This window comes from Drosophila pseudoobscura, chromosome 4 (genome assembly GCF_009870125.1).
Source record: "Drosophila pseudoobscura strain MV-25-SWS-2005 chromosome 4, UCI_Dpse_MV25, whole genome shotgun sequence".
NCBI lineage: Eukaryota > Metazoa > Arthropoda > Insecta > Diptera > Drosophilidae > Drosophila > Drosophila pseudoobscura.
In genome coordinates this window covers 12,112,954-12,140,857 of record NC_046681.1, presented here as the reverse complement: position 1 = coordinate 12,140,857, position 27,904 = coordinate 12,112,954, and the positions used below count along the sequence as shown (strand labels likewise).

The 27,904-nt window shown below is 39.9% G+C and overlaps 4 protein-coding genes across 4 annotated transcripts; all 4 read right to left on the bottom strand.

Annotated features, from left to right (window-relative positions):
* Positions 1 to 61: 61 nt before the first annotated feature.
* GABA-B-R1 (gamma-aminobutyric acid type B receptor subunit 1) lies at positions 62 to 20,929 on the bottom strand. Its single transcript, XM_001357320.4, has 16 exons — positions 19,796 to 20,929; positions 15,353 to 15,610; positions 7,490 to 7,624; positions 7,233 to 7,403; positions 6,936 to 7,152; positions 6,641 to 6,806; positions 6,333 to 6,576; positions 6,118 to 6,267; positions 3,552 to 3,694; positions 3,369 to 3,492; positions 3,189 to 3,305; positions 2,919 to 3,126; positions 2,594 to 2,850; positions 2,396 to 2,533; positions 2,134 to 2,320; positions 62 to 1,649 (listed from the first exon to the last, which is right to left on the bottom strand). The coding sequence occupies exons 2-16, from the start codon at positions 15,605 to 15,607 to the stop codon at positions 1,627 to 1,629; spliced, it is 2,535 nt and encodes an 844-aa protein (XP_001357356.3). The 5' UTR covers positions 15,608 to 15,610; positions 19,796 to 20,929; the 3' UTR covers positions 62 to 1,626.
* On the bottom strand, positions 3,690 to 6,082 carry LOC26533597 (uncharacterized). Its single transcript, XM_033380597.1, has 2 exons — positions 5,806 to 6,082; positions 3,690 to 5,685 (listed from the first exon to the last, which is right to left on the bottom strand). The coding sequence occupies exons 1-2, from the start codon at positions 6,047 to 6,049 to the stop codon at positions 3,770 to 3,772; spliced, it is 2,160 nt and encodes a 719-aa protein (XP_033236488.1). The 5' UTR covers positions 6,050 to 6,082; the 3' UTR covers positions 3,690 to 3,769.
* Positions 9,114 to 10,825, bottom strand: LOC117184157 (uncharacterized). Its single transcript, XM_033380598.1, has 2 exons — positions 9,564 to 10,825; positions 9,114 to 9,527 (listed from the first exon to the last, which is right to left on the bottom strand). Exons 1-2 carry the CDS (start codon positions 10,713 to 10,715, stop codon positions 9,153 to 9,155), a joined length of 1,527 nt encoding a protein of 508 aa, XP_033236489.1. The 5' UTR covers positions 10,716 to 10,825; the 3' UTR covers positions 9,114 to 9,152.
* Positions 20,930 to 23,969: 3,040 nt separating the features above from the next.
* LOC26532706 (uncharacterized) lies at positions 23,970 to 24,735 on the bottom strand. Its single transcript, XM_015179937.2, has 2 exons — positions 24,632 to 24,735; positions 23,970 to 24,572 (listed from the first exon to the last, which is right to left on the bottom strand). Exons 1-2 carry the CDS (start codon positions 24,671 to 24,673, stop codon positions 24,018 to 24,020), a joined length of 597 nt encoding a protein of 198 aa, XP_015035423.2. The 5' UTR covers positions 24,674 to 24,735; the 3' UTR covers positions 23,970 to 24,017.
* Positions 24,736 to 27,904: the final 3,169 nt, after the last annotated feature.

Sequence of the window (27,904 nt, the reverse complement as noted above, 5' to 3'; positions counted from 1 at the left end):
GTATATATATATATATATCATATAATCATCAATGATTTATCGTGTGTATAGTTTTGTTTTAGTTTTTTACTTGGTTTTCCCTTTCATTTTAACGGCTTAGATTTTAAAGTCTTTCATTTCGTAGGAATTTGATGTTTTCTATGTGGATTTTTCTCTAGCACTTTTCGTGATGGATTTTCTTCATATTTTATTTTCAATTCTTTGTTTTCGAATGTTCAATTCATTTGTTTGAATGTTCGAATGTGAGTGTGTTGTGATTGATTGAATTATAAAAAGGTTCCAATTCGATCAGAGATAGTGAGAGTGAGAGTTATAGAGAGTGTGTGAGAGTGAGTCATCTTTCTCAGTAGGTTTCAGTTGTTGTTGTTTTTTTTTCAGTTTAAATAAAGTCAATTCCTATATAACGACACGCTCATTTATATCCGGTATTCCTTCATTTCCCGTGTATAATATATATATATATATATATATATATATATATATAATTTATAAATGCAATTTTAGAACTTACAGTATGTTCAAAAATTTCTCATTAATATTTTTATCTTCTCATTAGCTTCCTTTCTTCATTCCGTTCGTCTATGTATAACAGTACATACAAATTAAAACGTTACTTGAGCCTTGACCTTGACCCACCCATAATATAATATTAACTTTTGAGGCTACACTAGACTATGCTATACTATATGTATATATATATTATCCCTTCATTATCTAAGATTTGCTAGACTCTTCATTCGATTTGTGCTATTTACGATTCGCTGAAATTTAAACTATTAAAACTTGACCGAGTGCACTATACACGACACGACATACTCACACACACATTTGGATCTATACAAAATCTCTAAAGCTAACTTATCTATAAGGAACCAAGCCCCCCATCGCCGCCTGCTGAGAAAGACAGAGAGAGAGAGAGAGAGATAGTTCTGGGCTTGGTTCCTGGAGTCTAGGAGTTTGGTTTGTATTGCCGCGACCTGGTTCAGATAAAGACGTGTCTTGTAAGATACATATAACAAAAGTTCAGGAGAAGGCCGCCATGGGGGGAATCTTTTGTGTGTGAGTTTGTTCTTGCAGGCTATGCATTAATAGAGCTCTAGGAGACAGCACTGAGCAAAATAGGTTCGAAATGAAATCAACAGTAATATGTACTAAAAAACACAACAATTTTTGTCTTTTCCCATTTTGCATTTAAAAATTACTAACTTTAACATGATTGGTTTTTGTTTTCGGTTTGCTTTCTTGACTACTGTTTTTTTTTGTTTTTGTTTTGGTTTCTGTTTGTTTTTTTTTTCCAACTGTAAAGCCTAACAATTTGCTTAGTTCAGATGCTAGTGTAGAGTTTTCTTTTCGTTTTGTCTTAGTTATTTGTAAGTTAAAAGTATTTCGTTTTCCATATTAATGCTAACACGTTTAAGGTACAATACATATTTCAGTTAATCTACAAAATTGCTGCTACCAATTCACTTATTTAGCTCAGCTTAAAGTTGATACAAAGTTTATTAAGTACATATTTTATATTAAATTTGTCCGTTTCTTCCTTCGTTTTTTTCATCCTTCTTATATGCATTTCATATTTTCTCTTGTATAATTCACCTATCACGCAAAGGAAATTGACAAGTTTTTTCATGTACGATGCTCATGAGTATCTGCAAAAGGAAATCACAATGGAATTAGTTTCAATTCAAATTCAAAATTCAAATTAAAAAAGAAGATCGAAACATCGATAGAGAGATAGAGAATAGCTATATCGATACTAGCAAGTATCGGATGCACAACCATCGACACCACTTGTTGATCGAATTTACCGTATTATTGAGAGTTAAAGTTGTGCGGAAAAAAGTGAAGTTGTGTGTTTTTAGGTGTTTTAAAGGAGATATTTTAATGAAATTAAGTGCTTAGTGTGCTGGCAGGTGAGTTTTGCGTAGCATAGTAAGCAATATAACCTTTGAACTCCATTTCTACGCCGTTGTACCTAATCAATTGTGTCAATGCCCACGAAAATGGCCAAAATTTCTAATTGAGATTGAAAACATTACAATTATATCGAGCTAATACAACAATTAAGTTCCGCATGCAAATGTCTATGAGGAGAGGGATCATCCATCATCGTTATCAATGTGGATCACTTACCTTGTGTGATTGCGAGTGTGGCTGCGGGCGTGGGATGTGCGGATGCGGATGCATTGATGAGAGAAGCGGGTTGTGACGTCGTGGCTGCTGCTGCAGAGGCGGCGCCCGTTGCTCCATTCAGTTCTGTGCCCTTGGCGTCGCCCCGCTCCACGAGCCGCTGTCGTAGGACCCGTATCTTTTCCTCCTTCTGCAAATGGCATTGGGAATCCATGAATAAATGTAAGCAGAGCAACATATTTGATATGTTGATTGATTTGTTTACCTGTGTTATTAATCGTTGTAATTCCTCGTTTTCGGTAACCAGTTTCTGATAGCGTTCTTCATCCTCCTTCGATATGGCCGAATCGGGATTGTATTTCGACTCGGCTTTATCCTTGGGATGTCGTATGACCTCAATGACCTGCGAAAGTCATTTGCATCGCTCTTAATTGGTTATTAAAAGACGGATGGGAGGACATACCTTTGGCACAAATATCAGCAGCATGCTTAGGAAACAACAGAATATCACAGCTAGAGCAACAAAGGCAAAGGATGCGTCCTGTTGCGATGCAATGACCATGCCCACCGGTGCTGTTATCAGGCATAGAACGACCACATTGTAGATGCTCATGCCCACATAACGCGAATCGTTGATCTGTTTCACTTTAATGGAACGCGTCTCATAGGCCAAAAATAGGCCAAACACCAGAATAAGGCCCTTAAAGCCATAGACAAGGCCTGTAGGTACAGAAATATCTGTGTGAGTTCCTAATGGAAAATTATAATCAAGATATTTAGGTACCTACCTAACCACATGGAATTGCGTTGACTTTCACAATGCTCAAGCTCTGGACGTATTTTAATATCATCAGTTGTAGATACTGGATCTTCGAGTGGGAATGTTTCGAGATAACGCTGCAGCGGATCAAAGATCTGCCATGAGAGTAATATCACTAAATCTATTGATAAGAGGCCCGAAACCATGGTGTATAGCTTCCAAGGTTCCACTTTTTTCTACAGTAAGAAAACGTTTTGTTTTTCAATAGGGTTAAGTCAATATTTAATGATTCTTGTACCTTCGGGTCAGTTTTCGCTTTTGTTGTAAAACGATGCACACGCCAGACTTTGCTGAACATTGCACCATATGCTAATGTAAAACCGGTGGATAATAACCAAGCTCGAGCTTGGCAAACCTTTAAAAAGTGGAAAAATGTGTGAATTAAGGTGTGGAAAAAACTTCAGTAGGGATATCTTACCTTTGGGTATTCCTCGGGGCTTACAAAGCGTCCGTCCATGCCCAATAAGATGACTGATGTGAGACAGATGATGACACCAAATAACATGATCGTATTGCAAACAGGATGTGAGGATTGTATTACTCTGCAAATTTGATAGAAATTAAACATGCGTCGAAGGGGAACTCTCTCATTTATAGTTACCTTCTATGCTTATTCCATATATTAAAGATGATCAAGGCGAATGCAACAAAGATGCCGCAACTGGAGATGGTGCACATACACACAAATAATGGCAAGGAAACTGTGCGTAGGACATGGGTAACAATTGTGCGATCTTGAGGAACCTAAATTTATATATAAACCCATTTAAATGTAATACTTTATAGGAATTACTATCTACAAGAAGTATTCATAAGAAATCACAATGAATCGTGATAATTGAGGGCCTGCTGCACCCTCTGACGATTCTTCTCATGTCCCATTATAACAAAAAACGAAACTTGACCAAAATCTTCTTCATTATGGTAAATATTCTGTGCCCAGATCTTGCAATTGATGTCAATTCTTTCGTTTGCTCTTAGATTTCGTAGCTTGAGAGCCACAATACGATTCAAATCCCCCTGGTCAAGTGTGTCTTTTACAAATTTCTCTTCAATGTCCGTGTATTCCGTTCTTATAGCTGGCTCTGGATAGAACTCAATTTGAATTTTATTCTTGGGTTTGGTGCTGCAAGTAAGCCAAATGCGATTCTGACGTTCCTCTTGGGATGTGATGTTCCTTAAAAGACTCTTTAATATCATTTCATCGTATGTTTTGCAGTGTTCTCTGTCCACCTGATCTGGATGTGTATAAGGAACAGTTTTGAATCCAATCAGACGATGAATTTTGAGGAATACACATGGCGACCTGCTCATATAGCCAAACTTTTGATCAGCCGTGCAGGGTCCGAAGCGTTCACTCTCCTCCAAGTTTTCATATTTCTTGAAAAAGTCTAAAATCCTGGTGTACATATCATTGACTTCAGTATCGTTTCGTGGATCAAATGTGAGCCCACGTGTTGCAGTCGGAGAAAGACTTAAATGGGGTTGCAACATTTTTGTAATTGGTTGATTGTTGGTCATATCCTCCGTAATATGATCGAACCAGGCCATGCTAAAGAGAAACACAAATAATATATATCCCACGGTAGATAGAACCGTATAGACCCAGTGCATTGGAAGCCGTGATAGATATGTCCCTTGAAAGCCATCACGAAAGAGCCTACTCCAATGGTTTCTGCCCGGAAAGTGGTATTCGCATCCCTCATAGTAGGAACGACTGCCAGTTTCCATCTCGTATGTTCCATACTCCGACTGTGGCGCTGCAAACAGTTCGTTAATGCGATTCATATCTATTTTGAAGGGAGTTATGGGATCGATGGGTGTACCATCATCGATCGGATCGCAAGGATTTACTGTGTTAACCCCAATGTCTCGTAAAAGACCGTACATGTGATAGTGCATCTGAGATATAGATGGTTCACTTTTAATTTCCGCTGAAATTTCCTCTTCTTTTTCCTCTATTATTTCCGTAGTCTTCACTGTTTCTTGCTTTGAATCTTTTTCATATACGATAATTTCATCGAAATCCTCCTCCCATCTTTGAGACACTCGAGAGATTCTAGTATTACTGGCTTTATGTTTTATAAGAGGATCATCATTATCATCTAAAGATATTTCATTTTCTTGTTCTTCTTCGGAGAACTGGTGTGTGCCTGTGCTCTTAGGACCCCGTATCTCTTCTAAAGTTCTGAATTTCCCGCGATTTCTTAACTCAGATTCCTCTTGGTCTCTCTGCGCATACAATTTTTTTATATATTCTGGGGTTAGGAACTGATTGTCTGCCGTAGTAGGGGTCGATTGTGCTTTGTATCGTCTGGACACACCACCAATAGATGGTTCATGTCTGAGATTGTCGAACGAAGGTCTTTTAACACTTGGGATATCTTTAAGTCTATCGTCCGGCACCGTTTCACCGCATTCGGGTACGTAGGGCAGTTCACTTTCAGAATTTGCATCACTATCATCTGAATCTCTCTTTGGTTGAGAGGTCTGCACACTTACGGCGGTCTGAGTACCAACCAGACTCACATTATCCTCCTCTTGTAGCTCTTTATCCGTCTCGATTGGCTCAAGATGTATTTTATTTTCCTGTGTAGATTCTAAAACTGTGGTACTGGGTATTTGATCCACTGATTGTTGACCTTCTGCATTATCTAACTCCGATACAAAGCTAGTTTGAGTTTCAATATTCTCATTTTGTTGGCTTTGTGGTAGGGTTTCCTCGCTTTCTGGATCTGTTGGATGATCGACTGATTGTTGACCTTGTGCATTATCTAACCCCGATACAAAGCTCGTTTGAGTTGCAATACTCCCATTTTGTTGTCTTTGTGGTAGGGTTTCCTCGCTTTCTGGATCTGTTGCATGTTCAGTGTGGTTCGGCAAAGCTTTACCTTCAGATGCTTCCGCCTCATATATTTGTGATTCCAACTTTTGATTATCCGCAGAGGTTTGTGGCGATCCTACAGGTTTTTCTGTATCAGAACCTTTCTTAGATTCCTCAGATTTTGGTTTGGGACTAACTGGAGGAGCAGGCGGTTTGCCAGAGCTATCTCGTTTGGTATCCTTTGCTTTCTCCGGCTTCTTATCTTTATCAGACATTTTGCTTATAAAACTTCTGATTACTCTAAGTCTACAATTATTGTTTTGAATGATATTTCAATGCTCACCTTGCCACCAATCCATTGTTCGGTATTCAACCAGGTTAGGTTATCCAGCTGGGTGTCGTAGTATCCCAATTTCTCGTACTTGCCCTTCACCATCTGTTCGATCTGAGTGAGGGCAATACGATCGCCCTGCGAGCTGAATGCCACAACGCCCTAAAGAAAATTAGAATCCTTTGTAGGACATTTCATAGAATTGTGGAACATTCATGAATATTTACCGATACACCCAGAAACTGTGTTGAATTCATGGCCGCATAGATCTCATCGGCTATTTCCTTGTCCGTATAGGTGAAATCTTTCAGGGATTTCTGGCCCATCGTTAGACGTTCCATTGTTTTATTAAAAGCTAATGCCACACTCCAGACAGCATCATAGGCTAGGGGTGCCTCCTGATAGCCCTCCGGATAGCGCCCATGACTTATGTCGTATTTCTCCTCAATTAAAGCCTGATTCAGTCGATGTCTATAAGGGGAAACATATATTTTAGTTATGGACACGATGTGTTTATATTCATTGATTCGCTTACCGAAATTCCTCTGCAGTCATACCGGATATTGTTGTCTGATTGTTCTGATTCCACATGAGAGCCTCTGTCGTTAGATGTCCTTCAGCAGCTATACGCATTTGCTCAACGGTACAGGTGATGCCCTCGGATACTAGATTCACCTCATACCAATTATCTTCATACCAGCCTGGAAAAATGAGAATGGATATAAAAGGAATTCCCATAAATTTTGCATAAGTGAATGGACACATGTCACGAACAGAGACCCTTCGCGCACGACTGATTCGGGACTCGTGTAACTGCCCTTAGTGCTTACCTATGAAGAACCATACATGTGCCCGCCCATAGAGCTGCTGTTTGTACATTTCGCAGAGCACTCGACGGGCGGCCACCACATAGAAGAGTCCCACAATGATGCGTGCATCCTGGCGTCGTAAATTGCGTACGGCGTCTGTTGGATCGGATAGAAATGATTGTCTAGTTACGATTTCAACGCCAGCTTCCATGCATCGATTCTCAAGATCTTCTACGGTCTGAAATTATTTACAAAGATGTTTCTCTTATAAATATCACGATGTGTTTTGTTGTGACTGTACCACCACCATCGACTTACCGATATAAATACTTCTTCGGCCTGTTGTAGGATGGCCACGCGAGACCAACCAAATTTCTTCATCAGTTTAATGCGCGTTGGATTGTGCACCGTGGCCGATGGATGGGTACGGAAAAGCGTTGGGAAACGCTTACGATCTGACAGGGCGGGACTCGAGGCTCCATAGCAAAGCTGTTGTGAAAAGAGAAGAGAGAGAACAGAGAGTGGAAATCATTATGGAATTTTGCATTATGCAATTTGGCAGCCAGCACACTCACCACAATGAGATTCCACATTTTGGCAGCCTCTGCCACAGTGGTGCACACAGTGCTGCATCCAGCCAGTAGCATGAGTTTTTGCGGTTTATTATACAGCAGATTGTACATCACACTGGCGCCCAGTCCCGGCTCGCACTGTCAATGGCAATAGAATAGAACGAAAAGTGAATTAGCTTTCTAACCTCATTCGGTGGCTTGCCAACAGAACAAATATATGTATTTTCTGCGGCTAAATATTCTGTTGAAATATAAATAAATAACTTCCCAATTGTTGGCTCGTATACATGTGTCTGGGATTATTGATTATTGTGTGTAGTGGTTCTTAAGCAGTTGTAGAAATCCAAACCAAGCGATTCTTATTTTTTGAAAATTCTGCAATTGTGTGATTTATTGTTGTCTGTCATTGGAGGGGAAATAATAATTAAAATGCTTTATTTCCTGTGAGATTTACGAGTACTCGGATGACTGGATAAAACGGTAATTCGAGTCGATTAACATACGAGATTTATGACGGGAAATGGTTTAACTTGTATTAAAATGAATGAATTTCCATTCAAATTTAAACGAATGTTTAATTTAATGAACATTATTCTGGTGCTACAGTTGATGCTATTTAAATATTTATCTATTTCCAAATTTCAATAGTTTTTTTCGACTTATTTTGTGAAGCATTGTTTATATTCTTTACTTATTTTTAAAGACTTTAAACACCTCATTGTGTACTAAAAAATTTGCAGCTTTCCAACACACAATATCTGATGGCAAAAGCAGTACAAAAATGTGCATCTTATATTTACAAAGCTCATTCTATAAATATTTCATAGCTCAAATTTAAAAGGCTTCATAAAATGTGTTTATTGAAATCTTTGATTTACTTTTTCACTCCACAAAATTAAAATGTAAAAATTTTACCATTTTAAATAGAAAAAGTCTGACTCCTGGCCATAAATCACTAATCTTGCATTATTTCTGGGCTTCTAATTAATTATTCCAATAAATATTGCAATACGGAATGCTAGATTTATTTTTGTTGGCCTTTAACTTTGTGTGTAAAATTTACAATGTAAATGCATATCTTTTTTTTTTAATTTATGGGAGTTATGGGGTTAACATTATTTATGAATAAATCACGCAACACCACCTATAATGATTCGTGAATTAGGGCACGTTAACACCTTCTTATCAGGTGCAATATTTCAATGGCTCTCCTCCGGCCGACAAAGATTCAGATTCGGAAATCTGGTAGATATGGTAATTTTCTTCAATATTGTCGATGCCACAGATTTTCTTCCTTTGTGGGGGGGTGGAAGAAGACGGGGCGAAGTTTTGAAATACACTTGCAACAGTAACATATCACAGAAGTCTGGATATAAAATTTCATTGCTCTAGCTCTTATAGTCTTTGAGCACTAGGCGCTCATAGGGACAGGCAGACGAACTTAATGGGGTCGGAAACGCTATTCTTCTGGACGTTACACAAGTCCACTTTTAGCACAAATCTAATATACCCCTCAACCCATTTTGAGTATCAGGTATAACAATTATATGTTCCCCAGAAATTATCTAAATGCGTTACGATATGGTTACAATGAGCATATTTTTGATAAATAATTGATAATTGTATCCTGAGATCTTTTAAATTAGTCATTAATCCTTTTAAACTCTTAAATTGTCATCTTTCTTTTCCTCAGTAAAGGAACATAATTGGTCAAATCCTCTTCCATATTGCGCAACAGGTATGTCCTCTGCTCAATAGGATCCCCTCCCAGCATTTTCTCCTTGTATTCGGGATCGTCGCATCTGTATCGGCTGCAGATTTTCTTGTAGCTCTCTATCTCACAATCCAGATAGTCGTTTGCTCCCTCGGATGTTTCACCGCGCAGCGCGCGACGAATGCACTCCCTTAGGAAGGTCATGTCGCAATAACGGTTTGTTATCACAGTTTGACTGGTTTTCTCTCTGTCAGACTCCTCCTCGGCGGCCTCTGGTTTCCACTGATTCGTCGGGGTGCCATGAGTGTTGTGTTGCTCGATCTGCTGCTCCTTCTGCTTCGATCGCTTGAAGCCGTACTCTATCTGTCTGGATCCCTTGACCGCGTACTCTTTCTGGCTAGCGAATTTCTCTCTACAGGATTTCAATGGACTTTTATAACAAATTTCATCATCAAAGTATTGTTTGTCATTAAAAGATAGTGGCTTCTTGAGATATGATGGATAAACATGAGGGGCCTGCTCGTTGAAGCAGCTCCGCTTAAGAATCGAACGTGTGGGCATAGCAGAATAAGAATCAGGAGGAGCCTCTTTGATGTCACTGCCCAAATCCTTAACTGTCACACCTCCTCCTTCTTCACCTGATGGGGAGAACCCTTTTCCTTTTTTACTTGCCGCCTTCAAGCGAGGGGGCGCCCCGAAGGTGTCGAATTTCACGCTCGACGGTTTGTAGTAGGCGCCCGACTGTTGCCGCACATGGGGCGCTGGTGGAAAGGTGGCAGGATCATAGAAGGTTTCCTTCTGTGGCTGTTCCTGATATCGCTGCCGCTGTTGCTGGAATCTCTGCGGTTCTTCTGCCCTATATACCTGAGGTTCTATCCTAAGTCCTTGCGGTTCTTCCATGAAACGCTGTTGTCTATCCACCGCTTCCCGTGGCTGTTGGCTTGAAGGCTGAGGACTTTCCAAATGCATTGTCTCAAAGGGTCGCTGTGATCCCCGCGTCGAATCAAACTGCTGCCTCGACGCATGATTTGACCTGAATGATGCATGATTCGATGACGCATTAGTCGAGCTGTCCAGAATGTCCATCCAAATGAGTTCTTCCGGAGGCATCTGCTCAAAGATCCCGTAGAGGCTCTTCTGGTTTAGGCACACACTCAACGCACTAATGTATCCGTTTCGTAGGCACGCCTCCAGCACCGTGTCGCACTTCATAGATGTCAGTTCATTGAGCCACTCCCTCGCGCATTGGCATTCCCGGGAGTTGGGGTGGAATGCCTCCTCGGGTTGGGGGCTGCACTCCAGCATCACAAGGCAATCACTTATGCGGAGATTTACCTTGGCATCGTAGACCGTCCATGGATCCTTCTGCTTTTTGTTTTCTTCAGCTCTTTCCGACATCGTATTGCGACTGCCTTTCCAACTCCCCGGCTTCGATTGTCGATGTTGCATGCTCGCGTCATCGCATTCCTTGGGGGAGGATGCCCAACGGCCATCAACTTTCTTTGGAGAGAACATAATCTAAGGATCTAGGGATCAGGACTATTTCAGATTACTTAGGTGTTTCTTTACTGAAATTTGGAATATGTCTACATTTTCGGACGAATCAGAACTAATATTTTAAAGCTGAAGGAAAGTTCTAGGGATAGTTCTTTCGGGAGATTTCTGGGATTTTTTCTAGAGATTGTTCGAAGAGTTGGAGGGGAAAGTTCTGTCCGGAGAGTTCTATGGACAATCCTGGGGATATTTCTGGGCGATATATTTTGGGGTATCAGCGGAGAGCTATCTAGATAGGTCTAGGGATATTGTAGTAAATTCGGTGGCATGGATTTTGAGTGTCTCGTCTGTGTGTTTTGTGTGTTTATCCCAACGATTGCCCGGAGAATAAGTAAACCTTCGTCTTCTCAGAGCCGGATCCCATCCATACTCCTCCCATTTAACGTGTCTCGCGTGGGTGGGTGATGTGGCAGATCCCGCATTTCTTTCGGGGAATAGTATATACATCTATTTTGTTTAATTCTGGTTATAATAATCACCACGTCAATAATCTGCAATCGAGTATACTATGCTATACTCTGTAGATACCTGCACTCTTTGTGGTATACGAAATATCTTTCAACATGTTTCTAAAACATTTAATCATATCTAGAAATATAATTTCATGAATCTAGATTCAGCTTTTTAATTTGCGTTTTCAATGCTAATTTATGCCTTCATTTGGAATAACTTTTTTTACGCTTTTTTTTGAAACATTTTGTATTTATTCCCCAGACATGAAAATTATCAATTAACCAAGAATCATTCATGGCTAATGAATAATTCATTATGGTGTCTCTCTGTCTCTCCCTTCCTCTTCTCTCTCTTTGGTTTTTTTTTTGCCCGCCCCTCCATATGAAGGCGAAGGCTGGCAGGAAATGTGATATATCCACGTTGACCATATGAATGATTCATTCATTCAGTTATTCATTCTCTCCACTCATTCATTTACATGGCAAACTGGTTTTTTCTCAGTTTGTTGTTCCCTCTTCAAGTCCCGGCTCCACCCACTGTTGCCACCCACTGTTGCCACCCACTCCTCCTACAACTCTGACGACAATTTTCATATTTCTTACGGGCTTTGCGTGTAAACAACCTCTATAATTGTTTTTTCTTCTTTGCTCCTTTGGCTCCGTTTTCGTGTCCAGTCCCTGTTTATGCATAAGTATTATCCCGTACATACTGGTACTGCTACTCCCCCACCATCGTCTTTGTAGATCCCTGGGTATATTTATGTATGTGTGCCAGGTCCCGAGGCATGCCACATTATGACCCAGCCATAGCCATAGCCAGTGCCAGGACGAGGGCGAGCTCTCTTGTTTAATAGTTTCTCTCCTGCGGGTAATACTCTTACCCTAACAGAGGGTATTATGATTTCTTTTTGTACTGAAGTTTGAAAGGCAGAGAAGGAATCATATTTGGGTCATATTTAGACAGACAAAGACACTATAGTTTCAAAAGGAATTCCAAGACTTAGATATCGTCGGAAGACTTTTTCTCGCACCCATAAATATGCTGCCTTTTGGACCGCTGGGATCTATTAGCTATAGCTCTTCCAATACTGAAATCTCAAGCAAAATAATCGGTGCTACAGGAAGAAAAGGAGTCTAAATCTGAAAGACTTAGTCTTGGAAAATACTTCAGTTTTATGAGCATAATATATCCATCAAAATCTCACAATAATACAAAATATTCTTCACATAATTTCTGCTAATTTATGAAGAAACATATTCAAATTCTTTTAGACTCCTCCATAGGAAAACGATATCCTAAATTGAATGTTGGTTGTATTCAAAGTTAGGCGAATAAAACTACACAAAATGATTTTATGGCTTTAACTAGTTCTTGCAATGATAATACAAATCAGAAGCAATAGCAGATTGCAATATGCAATCAGAGCATAGCTTTAAAAAAAGACCATCTTCTAGCCAATACTTGGTGTGAAATTGAAATGCAAAGAAGTCATTCATTGAGCTACCAAAAATAGTAGGCTTGATCTTTGACCCTACGAGTATAAGGGTATTCCAAAGCGACGTTGCTTTCCTTAAATCTGTTATTTTATCCCTCCCTGTGCCCCTGTGCACGCTTCTTTGGGACATTTCACACGTCAAAGTAGGTCAAGCAAAAGGCACAGGCACAGGCACAGGCAAAAGCTGAGGCTGAAGCTGAAGCTCAGGCTGAAGCTGACTCTGAGGCTGGCTGAGAGAGAGAGACGACTGGCAGGAGAAGGCAGTGAGGGCAAAGGCAAACATTGCGTGCGACCTTTGCCGCTTGTCGCCGCGCCATGTGATGTGGCAGGGAGATGGCAACTAATTATGCAGCATTTAACGGAAGCTGTTTGCCAAAGCCACAAACATAACGGAACGCCAAAGCAGGAGGCTCAAATCCAGCGAACCGAGAACTGACTGAACAGAATTCAGTCAGTACTCCTACTCCCCCCCCCGGTTCCATAGCCATACAATATCTACTGCGGCTATCAGTCCGTACTGGTACTGGCCACGAGTGCGGCGGGTCCGTCTGTGTGTCTGTCTGGTCTGTACTATATGTGTGGCTGTCCCTCCTGTCAGCCTTGAATAAAAATAACTCAAATGATGAGCTGAAAGCTAAGAGAGAGAGCGAGAGCGAGAGCTCGCGAGCGCGGCAAAGTGACCTCATTCAAAACTCAAAACAAGTAGTTAAGCTTTTCGCTCACTTAAAACTAATGAGGTTCGCGCTTATAAATAGACAGCACCCATGCCTCATGCCCCCTCCGTGCAGCATACACCATGCCACAGGACCAGACCAGGGCCGAAACTAAAGTAGTAGTCAAAACCGCAACAACTGTACCCCAAGCAGACCCTTAAAATGGCGAAAAACAAAAGCAAAAATATTAAAATATATAAAAATAGTTGTATGAACGGGTGGATTGGCGGTGGTGGGGGGTGGGGGTTGGGGGGGTGGTTGTACATTGATAGGGGTACTTTATTCAGGGACCAAAGCTACTTTCGAGTGAGGGTCCTGGGACTCTCTCCTGCCGGCCATTAATTATGATATACGACATTTTATATGGCGGATGGGGCTGGGGGGAGCGCCGGCATTTGTCTGATAGTAAACGCTGCTGGCCTTTTTGTCTCTTTGTGTGCCCAAAAGTGTTCTTTGTTCAAATTTCGCTTTGAATTTCAATGGAAAATTGAAACTTTAGTTACAGTTTTAGGTTTTACGTTCTCTGCCATTGGAAACTTTTCCGAGGAGGCTTTGTAAGAGATTTATTTAACAGTTAAAATAAATATTGGCTGATAGTCAATTCATTTAATTGAATGTTCTCTCGTTACCTACTTCAGAGCAATCAGGTTTTATGGAATTTATAGGAGAAGAGTTTGATAGTACAATGATGTTCCTTAAATCTACGGAAATGTGTACAAAGTTGATTTAAAATTGTTACTCAATAATTAAACGATTTACTTATAGTTCTGCGTAACAAATAAATGTTAAGAAACACGAGGACAACCCCCGACTCACTCGCCTTGCTCGCTCTCGAATGACACAATTTTTTTACATAAAAGATAGTTCCGCGACCGCTGGGAAACTATATATCTTAAATGTGTCTAAATTATCTCTAACAGAATAAGATGCATTCTTAAGAACCTTAATCTAACCCTATTTATAATCGAATTTTTATACATAGGAATAATCCATTCTTTGCATAAATATTTAAACCCTAACTAAGATGTAAAAAAAACTTGAAAATAGTGTAAAAAAGTGCACCTTTAATATATCATCCTACTATCTATTAAAGGTATAAAAGTAAGTACTAAAATTTGTAGAAAGAGGAAGAACCTTTTATAAAATGCTGTATATTCAATAGAATCCTCACCATAGCCTCTATATAGCCTCTCTAAATACAGCAAAATTCTCTTAGAGATGTTTCGAGAACAGCCGTACTTTCTTTTCTTTAGTTCCAATTGTCCATTGTAATCAATAATTGAACATATAGTAGTTATAGCCATAATCACGATAATGCCACCATCTGCTCGCCTAAATACCTTTTCTTCGAGTACAAATGACACACACATAAAACAGCGATTTATCCTAACTCTACTTTGATGAATGTAATTGCCTGCGAAATGGTCAACGCTCAGCTCCAAGTCCTGCCCCGTCCGGCCCCGTCCGGCCACGCCGTTCACCCAAAACTCAATTACAATTTATGTACGGTCGTTAATCCTCGAAAGGAGCAGGGAATTGTTGCAAAAAGACTGCTGCTGCTGCCGGACGACAGGATGGAATGGCGGAGAAATTGCGGAGAATTCAATTTGCGGAACACTGTGGCGTATAAATACCCTTTAAATGGGTGGAAACTATGACAGAAATCATAATAAAACTAGAAGGCAGGGCAGCTCGGATCAAAGTCTCTAGAGAAATATGCTAATGAATGCCAGCCCCCCCCCCTGCCAGTGGAATTCTTTCTCCAGTCATCAGTGGAATAGTGAAACACAAAACAGAAAAAAAACAAAATAAGTGGCACCCAAGGGGTCTGAGAACCATACCCATACATACACATATCATATGCCAAAGGGAATGTATAAATACAGTGGCATAGACACACAGAGCTAGACAGCTTATCCCCTATTTTGAGTACTCACCTCACTGTCATTGCTGTGGAGGATGAGCTTGAAGCCTGGTAGAAGATTTGGCTGCTTGTTGACATCATCCAATGCCAGTTTTGCGGCCGGCATGCATGCCTGCCCGCCCTGCCATCCTCCTTTGCCTTCAATGGGGAAGATGCCACCTATATGCAGCTCATCGGGCCTACCCGCCTCGCCTCCCTTCAGGTGCGGCGAGGTGGCTATCAAACAAAGCAAAAATATCCAAAACGTAACAGCACCATCACTTGTCATATCCTGTAATGGAAACAGAGGAAACAGTCAAAACCGGAATGAGACAAAACAAATAAAACGCTTCAAATGTGATTACCGAATTTGCCATAGCGAGAACCCAGCAAAATACTCGTACAAATCGGGCCGAATACAAATACAAATAGACCGAATAGGAAATATAAGAAGGACAACACCCCACAGTCCATAGCCCACGGGCCCCGGGCCACAGCTAGGACCAAGCCCAAAAAGCGATGAAAACCAAAACGAGAGACAAAATAAAACCAAAAACGGAAAACCAGAACCCAAGACAAAACCAAAGCGAGCGTCAAGCTTCGTTTTATGTGCCAAAGCAATTTTTATGACTACATGGGCAAACGTAAGCAATTTATACACTTTGCTGTGTGGTGTCCTTCAGATTTTGGGGCATACCGGGATACCGGGCCGGGTTTGGGCTTGTCTGTGATTTACTGCCAGATGTGGGCTCCAGATAATATGTTAATTTGTGCATAGATGGGACTGGACTTGCGGGTCTCCAAGATATGACACATATATTTATGGAAAATTGTTTCATTTTAGAAATTGATTTAGACGGGAGTGGATTTCGGGAGTTTATATTTTGATTTAGTTTGCAGAAATCCCTGTATAACTTAAACCTTAACCTTGGGTCTTTAATCGTTGTCTGCACTTTAGCCGTATCTAAGGAATTTAAGTGACACTTTTGAGTTCCTTAATAAAGTTAAAGATACCCTTTAAACGTCACTACACTTACTTTCAATCTATTCTTTGAGCAATCAAAGTCTTTACATTGATTGAGATTCATTCATTTCGATTGATTGTTAGAGCTTTAGTACTCATAAATCTTTGAGGAACATACACTATACATATGTAGTGCATATATCCTTGGTAATAGCTATACACATCATTTTCGAAAAAGTTCTTGTGAACACCCCAAACATTAATAGATTTCAGTGTGTCTTGAAAACCTTATATTTTCGAAAATTTAGCTATGAAAAGAATCCATTTAGGTTATGCACAGAATACCTGGATTTTTCTAGCACCAAAATATTTATTATGAAACCTCTTTGATGTTTAATTTAAAAGAATATTTGCTTCAAAGATTCCAAAGAGAAGGAGGAACATCTCCATATCTGAAATCCTTTCAGCAGCTTTATATTTCTAAGCAGCTTCTCCATAATCTAATTCACTTCTAAATGAATTGTTTTTTCTTCATCAGAAAGTTTTACTTTTTTTCGTTTCATTTTAGTTCTAATCATACTTTTTGGGAAACATTTTTGGTTGTTATTCCTTAAGCTGGATTACGCCAGGGACTTTCATTTGTGCATTGCCTGCTCATTCATTTGAGATGGAGGGAAACCCAACCCCATTTTCTATTCCCCATGTTTTTCTTTGCCAAGGAGTTTCTAAGAAATAACAAACAAGAAAAATGGCTTTCGAATTCTTTTAAAAGGATTGAATCTTGAATTTCTTTTGATAAAGGTTTTGTGTTCTACCTTTTTGTTCGAAAGCAAAATGTGGCAGCTTCTAGGAACTGGGGATGAGATGAAAAGTCTTTATATTTCTTTGGGCAAGATGGAAAAACATTTGGAGTATTTATTTTCTTGCATATTTCTTTGAAATAGGGGACTGTACTGCACCTTTTACTTTGATTTGATATTCTTATATCGTTTCCACATAATTTGTTGGCCTGACAATTTTTTGGATTTATGTTAGGAGTATGTTCTGAGGAAAATTCTTGCCCAAAGATTTCTTTTGAAATTGAAATGGAATTTTTAGAGGAATTTTTCTTTATTGATTTTGCATTAGTTTTTCTCCCGGTTTTCTCAGGTCAGGGTTTTTCTTAATCGAAAAACTGGAGTGCCAAAGCATCAGCTCTCCTTCTCTCTCTCTCTCTCTCTCTATCCATCACATTTGGCACGTAATCCAATAATCCAATGCAATAAAGCGACTTAATTCAATTTCCATCAATACGACTACCGGAATTGCAAATCCTCTCGCGTTTAAATTCATTTTAGTTTTAATTAGCAAAATCTCATTAGGCACTAAAGTGGCTGCTGCTAAAGCGGGTCGGATCAGAGTCCAAACCGAAAATCCCCGCAGGCTAATCCTCGAACTTATGCACATCCATACATACTATACGGAATAGTTTATCCGGCGAATCGGCAATGGAAGCCAAATCAAATCTGTAAAATTCAATTGTGTGCTGACCAAATTGAACTTGGATTTAATAGTAATTGTCTCTCGTTTTCTTTTTGTTGTATCATTCCCTTTTTCTGTGGTTTTTATTTGTCTCTCTGTCTGTCTTTCTGTCTCTGTATGTTTGTATCTGTGTGTCTATTTTGGTGTGCTGTGTGTGTGTGTGTGGTGTGGTGTGGTTTCTATTTGAGTTTTGATTTGAAAGCTTTTAAGCTTTGTTTCAATTGAGATTTGTCGAAACAAATAAATAAATAAGCAGTTTCTATTTATTTTTGGCTGTTCTTTTCTGGGCAAAGGGCATTTTGCGCTTCGGCGCCTGAGTTTTATGTGTTTTACTTTGGTTTTTTTTTTATAGGAGTCCCATCCCCCACACTTCTTCTCCCCCTTTCGACAGCACGTCTCTCTTCCCTTTTCAATATCTCTTCTTCTTCGCCCTGGCTGATAGCTTTTTTTCTGCGCCTTCGGCAGTGCTCCAAACTCCTGCAAAAAAGCATACTTTTTCCCCCTGTACAAAAAATATGATATGTTGTTGTTGTTGGTAACACGCATACCTTCATGCACGCACTCATTCACACAGATACTAAACCAGGGTACGTTTGCATATGATTGTCGGCGGTTATTGAATGAATGCCCTCGAAAGTAGGCAACATAATTTCGCGCACGGCACACACAAGCACGACACAAAAGCACGACACACACGCACGCACGCACACACAGAGAGGCGCAGACAGGAACAGACACGCTTAAGCATCAGCATCCCCCCCATCCCCTGCCAACACTCGAAAATTGTTTGCCAGTTAATCGCACTGAACCGTTAATCATGCTGCCTGGTGGGGGGTGGGGGTTGGGTTTTGGGGTGTGGTTGGAGATTTTGCGAGTTGACACCTTTTGAAGGTGAGTTGAAAGGAGGGATGGAGTGGCTGATGGGGGGCCTAACAGGGGACTAACTTCCTAGTGACCTAGTTTACCCACACACACGCACACACACACGCACACACACACGCACACTGAAAAACACGCGTGTCACAAACACACACACACACATACGTATTAATTACACCGAGACTTTTGCAAAAAATAGCGACGACAAATGCCTTCCACTTCACTTCAGTGGCTCTTCACCTGCTCTCGCTCCTTCAATTTCACTCGCACGAGAAGGAACTTACCCTGCACACCCTCTCCCTCTCCCTCTTCTGTCCCTGCATTGACTGCTGCTGTCCTGTAATCCCCATCTTCCTGCATTCGCATTCACACCTGTACTCAAACGCTCTCCTGCATTCAACCTGTTTTCTCTCTCTCTATCTCTGTCTCCGTCTCTCTTCCGTTCTGGAACTTACTCCTATACTCTTACGCTGAGAGAAAAAGGGAATGCTGTGAGAATTTCTATGATTATGCGGTGGGAATATTTCCAATATTACGATGTTTAAAGTATGACAAATGTATATATAATAGCCTCTATGATCCATACATGCTCTGTAGTTATTATAATTGGTGTTTAAGGAAACCTATGCCAAATGTTCCTGAAGTTTTCAGCCCTAAATCTAATGAACATAAGAATATATGTATCTAAGAACAAAACGTGGACCTTGTGGTAACGAAAAAGCAGAAAAATCCCATTTAAAAGTATTCCAATCATAACTATAAATTTCCTTTGATATGGAATGATCTAAAGGGATCTAAAGGTATATATATTCCTAATTACAGATTTTTAAATAAATCCTTTGCCTAGCAGTCTCTTGAGTGTGTGAAAGATTATACGATATTTTAGATATGAATTGCTCTAAAAAACATAGATTTCTGGATAGTTTAGAGGTGTAATTTTTTTTGCGGTGTACTTCTGCCTCTAACTTTGTCTCCGTTTTACACACACACACACACATACACTCGCATTCGTACACAATGCCGATCCCATGCCCATGCCCATGCCAATTCCCGCATCCCTCAGTCCCATTCCCATTCCCGTTTTTTCTCTCCTTTCATTTACACTTCACTTACTTTGCGTATTGCCGTTTAAAAATTTGATGCGATTTTGGGTTGCTGCTGTTGCTGTTTGCTATTGTTGCTGTTGCTCCTTTTGTTGCTGTTGCTTCTTCTTCTTCGTCTTTCGCTTCGTTTTTGTCCTTGTCTTTGTCTGCTGCTTTGGCTGCCTCGGCCGGTGCCTCAATTGTTTCATAAGACGCAATCTCTCTTTCTCTCTGATTGGAGGCGCAATGGGGGTATTCAATGGTGATAAAGCTATTGTTGTTGTAGTTGTTGTTGCACGTAGCTGTTGTTGCTGCTGCTGTTGTTGTTGATGTTGTTGCTGTTGTTGCTGCTGCTGTTGCTGTTGCTATTGTTGCTCCTGGCCTGGCGGTCGTGCTGTTCAAACATAATTTGATGACTGCGCATTACAATCGATAATCCCATGCACAAATGCAACCCAGCGCATCGGCATTGGCTTAAATCCATTTTAATGAAACCAATTCCGTAATCCCCAACTGATGAGTATTCCAGCTCTGCCTCTTGCTCTCTTATCTCTCTCTCTTCTTATCTCTTCTGGTTGTTGCACTTTCACCGTAAAATCAAAAAAAAAGGAAAAAGTAAAAAGAAAAAGGTAAAGAAAAATACAGGGACACACTCGGGAGGGGCGTGAGCTTTTTCCTTTTTTTTTTCTTCTCTTTTTTGTCAAGCTTAATTATTATCAACTTTTGGTTTGAATCCTGATTACAGGCTATATATCCTTGTTTTTATATTTTTCTATATTTTGTACTATAATATTTCTGGGCTCAAATCTTTCTTATCAATTTATTGCGTTTTTTTTTCGTTTTTCGAACCGAACTGAATTAATAATTTATTCGATTCACAGGAGATGCTTTTTTTCACCCATCACACAATTTCACACGCCTCGCGATGCCCACACGATGCACACACGTTAATTCCTTTAAAACTCAATTAAATATTTTTCGTTTTATATCCTTTGGTATCGTATCTGTTTTTTTTTTGCATTGGAGTTTTTTGTCTATTTTTTGTAGAAACTTTTTCGCATTGTATTTGGGGGATGAGACGCGAATTTCTCCAGTTGTGTTCGTTGTGTTCCACATGTATCCGACGACTGGAACTCCATGACTGACATTTACGGATTCGGTTCGCCAGGACGAAAGCTTTCCAGAGTCCCGTGGTTGAGCTTTTGCCTTGGCCGAAAGCTTGCGACCATCGCCATCGACATATTCCAGTTGCCAAGTCGTTTCGTTTCTGTTGAAGTTTCGCTTTTAGTTTAGATGAAAGTCGCGAAACTCTTCGGGCAATTATTGTTATTAGAGAGAGACAGAGACAGACACACACACACACACACACACAGAGGGAGCAAAAGAAAGAGACAGCGTGGAGGGGGAGGAGGTGGAGGTAGTGAGGTTAGAGGTTTTAAGGACACCGGTTTTATAGAGTTGTCAAATGGCCTTAGGAATGGCCAGTCAAAACATCAAAATTCACTCGCAATTGGCCAAGGGCACATACACCACATTGTTGCTGTTGTTGTTGTTGCTGTTGTTGTTGTTGTTGCGTGGAGAGTTGCGGGGTTTTGTTTTGAAAGCGAAAGGCCATTATGGGCCTTGCCTTGCCTGGCATTGCATGCCACATTCAAAGCCAAAGTTTAGTTCCTTTTTTTTTTTTTGGGGTCGTAGCACAGAGAGCGAGTCAAACATGCAAACACGCACAGGCCGTGGAGGAGGAGGCATACCCCGCCGCCGCCAAGGTAAGGTCCTTGTCATTTAACTCACTTGTCGAGTTGACCTTTTGTTGGCTTGTCGTGTGCCACACACACACACACAGGAAATGCAACAACAGAAACAACACTTAATGCCCAAACGCCACGCCTTGAGCTTGAGCCATAGCAACTTGTAGTTTTGTTACCGTTTCCCCCGTTTCCCCCTTTCCCCACCACCTGCCACCTCCTTCGTGAGGCATATGCATGTTTGATGAGCCTTATCAAGGCTCTCTCTGTATCTTCCTCTCTCTCACTCTCTGGGATTATAAAATTATTTTCGAATCGATATCCGGCGATATCCGGCACAGCCAATTAGTTTTCAACTTAATTGCCAATGAATAAATCATTGCACAATTGTGTCGTCTTTGTCGTCGTCGTCGACCACAAAACTCTAAAGTCGAAGGATTCTGTGGTGGCCAGAAATAAACCTTGTATTTGCATTGGCCAGAAAGTCCAGTTTTTGGCCCAATGAAAAGCGCCACATTGTGTGGAGTGTGGCACGACCATCAAGGGAAATCAATTACTCAAATATTTACTCATGAAAATGTAATGCAAATTCACTTGTTTTGAAGTTTGCCCCGGAAGTTAATTGGCAGCAAACACAATTTAGTTTACGAGAAGGGGATCAAAGGCAATCGGTCTGCACAACGGACACAATCATTTATAAAAGACTACAAAAAGACGTACAAATATTTGCAGAAATAATGGCAAAATAATGTTCCACAAACGGATATTAAGTGAATTATGTTATACAAAAATGCACACTGAAACTACCACAACTTTTCCAACCGAACAGACGAAAAATAGTTCGCATGGAGACCAAAAATGGTCGGTCAAAAATTTATTGAAAAATACAAAATGTCGATTTCAGGAAATAATCGTTAAACGGTCTCAGAAAATTCCCAAATAAATTTATAGATTAAAAATGCCATACATCAAACACAAAGAATACCCGAAAATGCAAACTGAAAACCATTCAAAAACGAATTAAATAAATGTCCAAGCGTTTTCCCTTAACGTATTCCAAAAATGATGGAAAAAGGCAGAAAAAAATGTTAGAAAAAGTGCACAAAAATGTCAAAAAGGTTGGGAGAAAACCATCAAATGAAAACGTACAAAAAATACATCCAAAAACGTATGAAAATACCGTTTCAAAAGCAGAAAAAATAATTGTATAAAAAAAGACAAAGCATAGCTTTAGATAAATTAAAAAAAAATATAGCTCCGAAAATCGTATAGAAAGAGCAGAATTATTCTCCCATAACACAAGTGAGGATTTTATTGGCTTACATTTTTGAGCCAATTTTTGGCTTCTGAACGTTTTTAAAAGTACTTTTAAAGCTAGCTTTAAGCGGTAAACAAGTAAAGTCTGTAGTGAAACAAGCTCAAGAAATTTCTAAAAAGGGATTTTCCCCCCATACTTGAACGCTTAAGAGCTCTGGAGATGTACATATGTACAATTTGTACAGAATTTAATGTGGTCGGAATACTTCAAGAAGGAGTTGGAATAAGGAACAGCAAGAAGCTCAGAGAATTTAAAGGATGGAAAGTCCTCGTTGGATTTATTATTGTTATATATGTACATGACAGTGAAAAGAAAGTTGGTTTTTAAACCTACCTCAAGCCTCAACTTCCTTAGAGGAAGATAAGCTTTTAATTTTTGCTGAATTAAAACTAATTCAATATTTTGAATTTACAGTGAGAATCAATCAGAAGAAAAATATCAGTTTTTGTGGTAAACTTATAAAAAAGCTTGTTTTTTGGAGCAAGTTTTTCTCACTGTTTTAGACAAAACATAGCTAAATATATACCTTAAATATTCTGATTTCCGGCTAATGTTTAAAAAATTAAAAATAGTCAGATAGCTGATTTGGCAAGAGTGTCAGCAATTGCGGTTGCCTTTGCTGTCTGAAAGGAAAAGAAGAACAAGAAGAGGGCGCAGGCGAAAATTCAGCTAACTCAAAAGTTTAAGTCTATTTCGTTGCATTTCGTTAACTCATACAATTGAATGCGGAAAACTAAAACTACAAAAGACAACACACACACTCGCATTCATATAACTCAATTCATTGTGTACATCGCACACAACTTTTTTCTATTTTCACAACAATCGCAGCCGTTTAATCTCGCTCCTCTCTGCCAGAGCCCGCACACTGCACGAGGAAGACCGTGTGTGAGGGAGAGAGAGAGAGACTGAGGAAGCGCGTAGAAGGCGCAGCGTTGCCACTGCAATTGTGGAGGAGACCTTGTCCCCTGGGTCGAAAAATGTGAGTAATCAAGTCGGCCCCTTGTAACGGCAACTAATGTCAGATTTATGTTTTAAAAGTTCGTCATACATAGATAGAAAAGAATAAGAAATTCTAATAAATCCAGTAATAGTTACAGAAGCACAAAAAATGATGTTTATTTATATAATATAAATATATGTATTTAAAAATAATTGTATATTTTGTAAAATGTTTTTTCAAAATAGGCTTAAAGATAACGTATCTTATACGTGCACTCGTACTTGGATTTGGAAGAATTAAGAAAATGATTAAACAAATTGTGAGTATTCTTTATATACCGCCTCAAGTAGTAATTGACTGAGTTTATAAACTCATTCCGATTAGATAGCGTTGACCACGACCTTCTCTCTAGCAGATCTTGATTTGTTTTGACCAGCTCCCTATCGAATTGTTTAATTATTTCGTTACTATCGGACTTCCATTTGTTGTACATTTCTCGGAACTCGGGCTGGTCTTGGTAATTCCAATTACAGAGTATTTGTCGCTTGTAGGCACACTTGAACTTGTTCAAAAAGGCAATGGACGATTCGTCTGTTTGAGTGAGTTGTGAAAACAAGATATCTTGTTCCATACACTTCTCGAAATTTGAATTTTTTGGCAGGATTTTAATGGCAGCCCTTCCAAGAGCTGCTGCCTCTCCCGATAGGTACTCAAGCATCACGTGCCGTTGCGTCTCAATAATCTTCAGGTGTCCACACATCATTTCCTTGTCTTTTGTCGTTAGAGTGGCACTGGCAAAGCCCTGGAAACCGAAGAGTTTTAATTAGGATCCCATTATGTTGGGGATGTCTTCCTACTCACCAGCACAGCTAAAGTCACAGCAAAGATCAGCGAACAATGCATCTTGTTCAGTGTTTAACAGCAAACTATACTTCCCTGAAGATTTGCTGCGCTTTTTATAGTAGATCGGTGCGTGCCTTGACGTAATCGCAAAATTTTCCCAAGAAAGGCTACCAAGAACCGATTACGAGAATGTAGCTAAGTATGGGATTGATTCAGAGATCAGTTCTTATGAACAGACAAGAGGAAGCACGAGGAAACATCATCGGAATAACGCACTTAATGGAGATGCTGGAATGACGCTGTAGGCGAAGCAGCCTTCATCAGCCTTCTTCTTGCAAACTGTGTTCCCAGTCATCGGAAATTATACAGAACTTTCCAGCTGGATATTTGGTTGAAATATATTATTATAGTCTTGCAAATTTCATGCAAACTGCACAGAGACGCCATAAATTTACTCAGGCAAGTGACGGTAGTTATCTCTATAGAGATTAATATACATAGATCTCTCATAGATCTTCTTAAAGATAGTTGACCTTATGTGTTTGAAGTTTCACTCACAACATAATTTATACCATATATTAAAGACAGAATTTCGGGATTAACGATTTTTTAATAATTTGTTTATATTTTTTAACCAGGGAAATTTATATCTACATATATACCTCTCTGATATGAGCGACGACGACACAAATCTTTTTTTTACACAATAGAAGGATATATTATTCCTTATGCTCTATCATAAGTTCTTTCCGTTTATGGAACCTTTGTTATTATTAGATCTATTGGTCTCTCCTCCCTTTCGATTCAAATGGATATTGAAGGTATCCCTAACCTAAGGCCCAGCAGAATATTTAATACTATTAACAGCAGCACTGCCCCAATAAAAATCAGTGTGAGTCACATCGTCTTTAGACTCTAACAAAAAGACATAGTACGTATCATGAATTAACCAAAAGGCTGGATGGTCTTAGTACTTCCGATTAGAGGGTATACATATGTCACTCGTGGGCGCCCTAGAACTTGCTCAAGAAATTAATCATCTCTTTGTCAGTTTGAGAACAGTTACGTTCGAGATCGCCCTCTATACTTTTCTCGAAATCAGATTTCTCGTAAGAAAAACCAGCCTGTTGCGTCGCTTGAAACGCCTCACATTATCGCTGAATTTTCGCAAGAACTGATTACGAGAGTGCAGAATGCAGTACGGTGATGATTCTGACTAGCAGACAAAATAAAACACAAGGAAATGTCAACGCAATAATGTAGTTTGTGGAGATGCTGATAAGGAAGTTTGTGAATCAGACTTTGTCCAGTAAAATGCTTGTCCAATCAACGCAAATTCTAGAGAATATCGCAGCTGAATGCGTTATTATTGGATTACAAGAAAACACACAAAACGAAAATGACCAAGAATGCCAGTTGCACAACTACAAAACCCACAAGAGCTGCTGAAATCATTTTAAACTTTGAGAAGATTTAGTTTAAGCCACAACTAATATTGGTTTTTCGGCTGGGAACTTTATTTTGTTATACCCAAAAGAACAATTCGGGTACCTGAAATAATTGTGCCCAAGGCACTCCAATCAAATGAGTTCAAATCCAAGCTAAGACTTACCTCAATTCCACCGCCAGTCATAAAAGATTGCAATCAGCACACATTCGACCTCAAGCTGGGTGGGTGGGCTTTCCCATTCGTCTTGACAGCAATTCCAAGGGGTGGCCGAAAGACCGAAAACCGCTGCACCCAGAAACCCAAGAACCAACCAAGAACCACAACCTTAAATGGTGGGTGAATCACTCATGCATTGAGGCAGAGGCACAGGCACAGGCACAGAGCAGAGTTCAAGTTGCTTTCCCTGTCCAAAGAGGAACCACAAAAGATTACCAGGCGATGAGCTGCAGCTCATCATTTTCCATCCTCTTTGAATGGTGTGTGTGCGGTGCGGTAGTGCCGGGTTCTTGGGCATAAATGCACAAATATGTGTAGAATTCGTGCACCCTCTCTCTCTCTCTCTCTGGAGGGTTTCATGATTTTGGGGAGAGGGAAGAATTCTCTATTTTTAAGTGACTGCAGTCATAGTCCCTCGATTTTTAAACTAGTTCGCTGAACCTTTATAAAGAAGCTTCAATTTAAAGAACGTATCATATAAAAGACGGAATATCACCTAGTTTTTAATTGGATTAAACGACAAACTAAATAAGTTCTTCTTTAAAATACAGTTTTCCATGTTCTTATATATATTAACCGAAGAACATCTCATAGAATCTATTATTATATCGTAAATATTCCAAAGAAAACTATTCTTTATAAGAAAACTTTTGTGGATTTTCGCAAATCAAAAAGTTTTAGTTAAATGAGAGCTCTTGTGCATTTTCCATTTAAAATTGTCAGCTATAAGAACGCACTATATCGATTCATAAAAAACCCCACTCTTTCGAAGACCAACAACATAAAAAGCAGTTCTTTAATGTCTTTCCTAATAGCTTTGTAAACTTTGTACAAAAATCGAATGAAAGAAATGATGGATCTGCCAGGGTATTAAAAGCTTTGTCCTCCCCACCCGCCAAAAGTTTTTTTTTTGCTTTTTTTTCTTGTTTTTGTTATTCTTTTTGTAGAATTTTTGTTTCCCCATTTCTTTAACGTACTTTTTTGCATCTTTTTTTGGTTTTTTGTTAAATTGTTGCGTTAACCAAGCCACCCCCCCCGGTCCATTCGCGCGGTGCTTGGGGCAATCCTTGTAAAAAGTTTAGCATAGCGTAACGCATACACACACACACACAGATACTCTTACATACACACAGAAAGGAACGGCAGCAGGAACATCGTATGCCTGGCATGCGTTTTCCACATTGTTTCATGCGGTTGAATAAACACAAGCCGCACAGCCATACAACATGTGCATTTTATGATCTATACAGAACACACAGACAGAGACGGTAAGACAGAGCGAAAGAACAGGCTAGAAAGAGAGCGAACGACCAGTCCGGAAAGAGATAGAAAGAGTGTGCGAAAGCGAGATAGATGGATAGACACTTATTCGCTCGCTTGCCTCGACGGGAGGCTTACAAAATAAACATTGCGGCATGTATTTTGTTTGTACACACTGCGTATACGTACTGTGAGGCCACCACCACCACACCACACCACACCACACATTTCCTACCTGCCTGCGTTTTGTCAGTGGGCACGGGCACACCAACACACTGACACACGTACACATTGCAGTCACGTATGCACATTACTCAACACACGGGCAGGCGGGCAGGCAGGCGGGCAGCCAGGCTGCTGGAACA